The 7108-nt window shown below is 38.2% G+C and overlaps 1 protein-coding gene across 1 annotated transcript; it reads right to left on the reverse strand.

Moving 5' to 3' along the window:
* Window positions 1-731: 731 nt before the first annotated feature.
* Window positions 732-5792, reverse strand: RFXAP (regulatory factor X associated protein). Its single transcript, XM_033103800.1, has 3 exons — window positions 5039-5792; window positions 2723-2830; window positions 732-894 (listed from the first exon to the last, which is right to left on the reverse strand). Exons 1-3 carry the CDS (start codon window positions 5519-5521, stop codon window positions 784-786), a joined length of 702 nt encoding a protein of 233 aa, XP_032959691.1. The 5' UTR covers window positions 5522-5792; the 3' UTR covers window positions 732-783.
* Between the last annotated feature and the right edge of the window lie 1316 nt (window positions 5793-7108).

The raw sequence follows: 7108 nt of genomic DNA on the forward strand, positions 1-7108 counted from the left end.
CAGAGAAGCCAACTTTAGGAGATGCATTCATCCCGGTGTACCTAGTTAATCCCTTTCTCAGATTTCACCAGCACATCTCTGAAGAGATGCACACCCTCATTTCACAGATATTTAGCAATTTAACTTTCCCTATAGATATAAAGTATGCTTACCTCTTCGACAGCTCCAGTCTTAACTGCAAGGAAAAGGTTATTAGGAGAACCCAATTCTAAGGGGCCCAACTACATTTTACCGAAGTAGCTATCAGTGTTTCTTAAGAGGAATGTTACTGACATTGTGAGTAAGATAATTCTTAGTTGTGTGGGACCATTCCAGAAACTGCAGAAATTTAGTGTTCCTGGCCATTCAATAAAAGCCAGCAGTTTTCACGGTCACGGTGACAACCAAAAAGCATACTCATACATTTCCAACTGTCCCAAAATGAGAACCACTGAGCTAGATGATCCAAGATTAATATATATGAACGTCGTGACTTCCACAGAAAGTAACTGCTTCATTACCTTCAGTAACAATGACTGAAGAACATTTTGTTTAAAATACATTGCAATTAAATGTTATTTTGGAAAGATAAGCTGATTTCTTCAAATTCATGATCTGAAAGGACCAGACGCACAAAGTGCAATACTTACGTATTTATCCCCAAATGCACACATACATTTACAGAAAAATGTTTATGTTCTACTGGCATATGTTGGCCCACTTATCTTTAGTATAAAAATATGTTCATATGTTCATCTACTACAATAAAATAAAAAACCATGTAGTTCTTCTTAATAAATTCCCTCACACTGATGTTCCTGGAAACTGCTGCTGTCTTTGCTCCAAAACTTGCTGATTTAATAGTTGTTGTTGTTTCTGTAAAAACTGCACCACTTCTGGACTTCTTAGTAATGACTTAAAAAGAAAGAAAAACACAAATGTATTTATTAATAGCATTATTCTTAGGGGATTAAATTGTACTCATGGTATGAAATTACTCTGAAGTGTCCCTAACACAAGACACAGTATGCTTAGAAAACAAAACATGTCTAAACTGAATTTAAATCTGATGCACTGTGATGAAGTTGTTAACTAATAAAATTGGATACCATACATCAGTGTACTAGGACACCAAAATAATGGGTGAAACCTGATCTCACCGGTGACTTTGAACACAAAGGAAATGCTTTATGCTATATGCCAGTATATATACTCTCTATGAAAAGAGCAAACAGCCAGGAATAGCAATGGCCCAGGATTACAGAAAGATAAAAAAGGAAATGAAAAGGGGCCCCATGTGAAAATGGCAGTTAAATGCCACTTTGAGAATACATTTAAAACTAGTACTGGAACTCAAGTTTTTCTCATTAGCCTACTAAGTCTTTCTGAAGAAATTAAAAATTGTGTGTGTGCGTGTGTGTGTGTGTATACATAGGTACTTTACCAAAATTTCAGAAAAGAATACAACTGCTTTAAAATCACCAATGCCTTTTTGTACATGTATCATTTTTAAATATAGTTGTAATCATATAACAAATGTAACAGACTATGGGTAATATGTTTTCTGTTACAATAATAAACATATAAAAATTGATGAAGAAAAAAACTGACTCCAAGAAATTTAAAAAGATAAACTGGATAAAATCAAAATACTATCATTAAATACTGATTTTAAAATTTAACATTATATAATAGCATAGTATATTTTCTAGCTATTTAATAGTTTTGTTTAAAACTTATTTATAAAAATTGCCCAACATTCTATTAAGTCATTTTAATTGTTATGAAAATTGTTTCCTCAGCAATTTATATTTTACATAATAAAAATAAAAACCATATTAACCATCGTTCTTTTAAATTTGTTACAAATATTTTTCCTATATGCTATTATTTTTTTAATCCTATGTTATTTTGAAGTATGCATTTTTATTTTTACCATTTTTGACTTTAAGATTCATTTTTATGTAGTCAAATTTACGATATTTTCTTTGAAATTTTGTCTATTACTTTTATATTTTTAATTTTTATTTTTCAATTAAAGTTGACATTCCATATTATATTAGTTTCAGATATAGAGTATAGTGGTTAGACACATAATTCACGAAGTGATTCTCTTATAAGTCTAGTACCCACCTGGCACCATACATACTTGTTACAATATTATTGACTATATTCCTTATGCTGTACTTTATATCCCCATGACTAATTTGTACTTTTTGTCTATTTTTTTAAATTGCAAATTTCTCATTCCAGATTTTTGAGATAAAATTCCAATTCTATTTTTTTAATTTTAAAAATCTTTACCAGTAATTTATTTTGATGTATAGGGTGACATAACAAGCTAAATTTTTTTTGTCCTCAAATTATTACCCAATTATTCTAGTATTCACTGAAAAGTCTTCCTTTCCTGAGTTCTGATATCAAATTTATAATAGAGATCCTTATTCAATACTGGTCTAATTATACCTCAATACCACTAAAGCATTATTTCACAAACCCCAAAATTCAGTACAATGAGAGTCTGTTTTAAAAATCTCATCTTGCTCAGACACAGTGAAGATACAGTATTAAAAGTGTTCCTGCTCATACAGTCTCGGGAGAGCATTAGGAGATTCCAGAGTGTATTGGCAGAGGCACAATTCAATTCTGATGGCCAGTTTAACAAATTTCAAAAAAACTAAATAGTTCCATTTAAACAAACAACTTTTGTTAACAGATTTGTAACTACTTTTCAGATACTTACCAGTCTTTTTTGGTTTAACACTTGTTCTAAAAGAGTAGGTTTTGCAGGACGATCGCCAAAAGATCCGGTTCTTTGTTTTACAATGGAGAGTATGTTATCTGCACTTTCCTGGGATAAATAAAAATGCAAATAGGATTAAGAGTTAACATAACACAATAATTCATCACTATAACCATTTCAGTAATGTAATGAACAGGTCTTTGCTTCTCTTTCTTCTTGTCCAGTCCATATGGGACTTTGAGAAAGTCCCTCATTAAGCCATAGGCAAAGTGTTGGCAGTTAATTTTATGTGACACTCTTCCCTCTCCCTCCATGATTTCCAACCTAGGATCTTCAGTCTCTTTCAGAGTCTTAAAATCAGTAGTGAGGCAGAGGTGACAGTAGTGGGGAGCAAACACGGCATGCAAAATTAAATATCTACATATGTACATTTTTCTGGGAAAAAGGTTCGTTGAGAATTTCATAAAATTCTCAAAGGAGTCCTTTTACGCTAAACGGATTAAGACTCAATGGGATAATAAGGAATGAGAAGTCACTCAGAACCTAATCAGTGTGAACTAAATGTGACATGTTGGTGACTGCAGGATGTTAGAAATATTTAGAGCATTACATTTGTAAACAATTTCGAAGTCTAAAATTTGAGCAGCGAGGCGCCTGTTCAAGTCCAGCTGAAAACTAAGAAATTTAGACTTTCAAAATACATGCTAGGTAGGACAGCTTTCAGTTTTAAAAATTACCATATTTAGCAGTGTAGTATGTGCACCTTTTTGCCCAAATTTGAGAGAAAAATAAGGATCTGCATTATGCATTGGTTGTACTAATTCTGTATCTATTAGGTTGGTGCAAAAATAATTGCGGTTTAAAAGGTTAAAAATAATTGCAAAAACCGCAATTACTTTTGCACCAACCTAATATATAAATGTTTCTAATTCTTTTACTTATGATTATGAGTTAAAAGTGTAGGTCTAGAAATCAATAATGATATCCGTATGCAAAATAATACCCTGGGATACAATAATCAGTTTTGTTGAACTTACAACCAACTTGCAAAGATGAGTTCTTGGCCTTCTATGATGCGTAAATATCATAAATTTGTTACCAGTACATAAAGTTTCTTGCACCTTGTACCTGTTCTTGTGTTTTGTAATTATTTGTTATATAAAATTTCTTGTACCATAATGTTTAAAAAATGCTAAAATTCCTTTATAATACAAAAAACAAGTACCTAAAGGTAAACAAAATTTGAATTAAAAAATTAAAACGAAAGATTTTTTTCCCTGAAAGTTTGGGCTAAAAACATGGGTGCGCATTACGCACAGGAGCGCATTATAAACAATGTTTAAAAAACGAACATGGCAAAATACGGTATTTTCTGGATCACTTTTAATAAAATTCAATTTTTCTCTGCACTGAAAGATTATAGCTTTTATTAAAAGGAGAGAAACACACAAGATGAAATATCTGCTTATCAAACAACACCACTAATAATGACAATAATGGCTAAGGCTTATTATTGACTTTCATTACCTGCGGGACACTGTGTGAACTTAATATGGAACACCTCACATATTCACAGTAACATGAGAATGGGTATTTTAATATCCAATTTACAGATGAAGAAGCTGAAGCTTGAAAGAGTTAACCTGTTCAAGGCCACACAGCCAACAATTGATAGAATGGAGATTTGCAGTCAGAAGTCTACTGCAGAGTACTGGCTTCAACACAGTTCAAATGAAACAATCCAAAAGTCTTCTGAGGCTTACACCCCATTATTATTCAGTTCTTTCACAAAAGGGTACTGAGAACAGGGTACTAAGAATAGGGACACTAAGAACAAGGTATTGAGTACAGGAACACTGAGAACAGGGGACTAAGCATGGATTTACTGAGAATAGGGTTCTACGCACAGGGTATTAAGTATAAGGGTACTGGGAACTGGGTCCTAAGAATACTCAAAACAGGATACTGAAACAGGGTGGTGAAAACAGAGACTACCATCTCCAAAGTACGAATTTCATCGAGGTTCCTAAGTCTCTTTACCTGCTCCTTTCGAAGTGACAGCTCTGACCTGTAACATCATTTTCACTGAAATTTATTCATGTCTCACAAGGGTGCAACAGAACTGTTAAGGCTTTGCACACGTTTGTATAAACTTTAATTTAGGACAAGCAATCACTAACTCTCAGCCTCCAGTCCAGCCACAGCAACCTGGCCCATCTGGGGGCCGGTGGGCAGGGACTGGAACTGCTTCTGGAACAAGAGTGAGGTTTCTTCTTCCACCTCTCACTCCCCAAGACCCCAACTAAGATCTGATACCTCCAGTTTGACGTTTCCCACGCTGCCAGCCGGAGCGGTCCCGCCGCAGTTCAGAGCCTGATCGCTTTTCTTCTTTTTGTACTTGTCTTTGTACATCTTATTGCGGTGCTTCTTGCACATCCACGGCTTGCGCTGCTTGGCCACCTGGCTCGTGGTTTCGCTGCAGCCCTCGTAGGTGCAGGTCTTGCTCATGCCGCCCCCACCGCTGCCCCGTCTCCGGGCTCCCCCGCTGCTGCCCTCGCCCCCGGAATGGGTCTCTTCGTCCTCCAAGTCCTCCAAACTAGCTGTGCTCTCGCCTCCCCCCGGGGGGTCCGAGGTGTCCAGCAGGTCGGCCTCGTCCTCCCCCACCTCCTCCTCGCCATCGCCCGCCACTTCGCACAGGTATCTAATAGGCTTGCCCGCTCCGGCGCTGCAGCCCAGGGCCGGCGCTTGCCTCAGGACGCCGTCGGAAGCAGCCTCGTCCTGCCCCCCACAGGGGTGCATCACCAGCAGGGTGAACTGCGAGGCCGGGGCCGGGACGTGGGCTGGAGCCAGGGCTGGGCCCGGAGCAGCGGCCGGGGCCCCGGGGCAGAGCGCGCCGCTGCCGGCGCCCGGCCCCGCCCCCTCGACGACACCCTGCACCTCCGTGCTGCTGCGACCTGGCGGGGGTCCACGACCCCAGCGTTTCAGTATTCGCCGGGCTCAACGGAACTTCGCAAATCAATGACCCAAAACGCGCGAGAGGTAAAGGTGCCGACTCCCTGAAAGCCCCGCGACTGCGCCTGCGCGGCCGCCACAGGCTGCGCGGTAGCGTCTTTACGCCTAGTGCCTGTCAGGGAACCCGGCGTCTCTAAGGGGCGGGGCTGCGCGTCCACCCGCGGCACTGACTGCGCAAGTGCGGGTCCTCTGACCTCTGATGTAAGTCTTAAATAACTTTTTCATTAAATACAGGGAAAATGTCTGAAAAGGAACGTTGACTGACAAAAGTTTAAAAAACAATCAACGAGCTATCATTTCTACCAATTGTGCAATTGCTGGTTACTAAATCTTGAGTTAACCAAATTCCCAGGAGGGTCCTGGAGGTCCTGCCATGTCCTGAACACAGCTGATGTTCTCTTCTCGTTTATTCCTTCCTCCTGGCCTAGTCAGGTTTCCCATTTCACTTATTGGAAAGGAAAGCAGTGACTGTCCAACAAATGATACATCCATACATATTATGGTGTTTGGGTAGATCACATTTTAAAGAGAGGCAGAGTGGAAGGGATAAGTTTTGGAATTAGACACACCTGGGTGGCACTGTCCTGTGTGACAGGGCTAGGTAGTGACAGCCTCTCAGGGCTTCAGTTTTTTCATTGGTAAAACGGAGAGTCAGTGGTGTGTTAGAGCTGAGTGATGAGAGCCAGCTGTTAAAATTTCAGGAATTTAATGAGGTGGAAGTTAAACACTGCCATTATTAAAAGTTAAATTATATAAACTTACAATTTAATTATATTAAAAACCAAGGTTAAAAATATCCAAATTCATCACTTTCTAATTGTTTTATTATGTTTTACTATTAGTTATGCTTATAAGATTGTGTCTAATGTATCTGTATGTGGAAACACTGTTTAGTGGTGTGATACTGCACATCTCTTCCCAATTCTGCATTCAGTGATGTCACGTTGGCAGCTTGAAACCAGCCACAGAAGGTGTATTTACACCACGGAATTGTCAAATGCTACAAAGCAGAGCTTTACTTATTGTTGTTTGCAGACTTAAGAAAGTAATAGAAAGATGTTAATGAAGATTAAACTTAAAATGTTTCATGTCTGTGGCTGTCACATTATCAGTAGCCTCCCAAGTTGAAGAAATATTATTTCAGTGTTTCAAAACTATCATGATTTCAACAAAGAAGTTGCTTACATCACTGAAGAACGAGTGAAGCTCTGGCATAAATCTTCATTGTTTCATTTTGTCTTGCTGTAAACAAAAAGATCAGCCAAAATTCATGTCAGAACTATACTCTTTCTCAGTAATATAAGCAAGTTCTTTGCTGATTTGGATGGAAATCCAGCATTTATTTATAGTTTGAATTTTTGATACTATTGGTTG

This window comes from Rhinolophus ferrumequinum, chromosome 4 (genome assembly GCF_004115265.2).
Source record: "Rhinolophus ferrumequinum isolate MPI-CBG mRhiFer1 chromosome 4, mRhiFer1_v1.p, whole genome shotgun sequence".
NCBI classification, from domain to species: domain Eukaryota; kingdom Metazoa; phylum Chordata; class Mammalia; order Chiroptera; family Rhinolophidae; genus Rhinolophus; species Rhinolophus ferrumequinum.

Bases quoted from the DNA above. Each gene is read 5' to 3' on its own strand.
- RFXAP (XM_033103800.1), bottom strand. From the start codon at position 5,521: ATGCACCCCTGTGGGGGGCAGGACGAGGCTGCTTCCGACGGCGTCCTG. The intron at 2,831-5,038 runs GTATCAGATCTT...TATTTATCCCAG, and splicing joins TGGGAAACGTCAAACTGGAG to GAAAGTGCAGATAACATACT. The intron at 895-2,722 runs GTAAGTATCTGA...TTTCTTTTTAAG, and splicing joins TGTTAAACCAAAAAAGACTG to TCATTACTAAGAAGTCCAGA.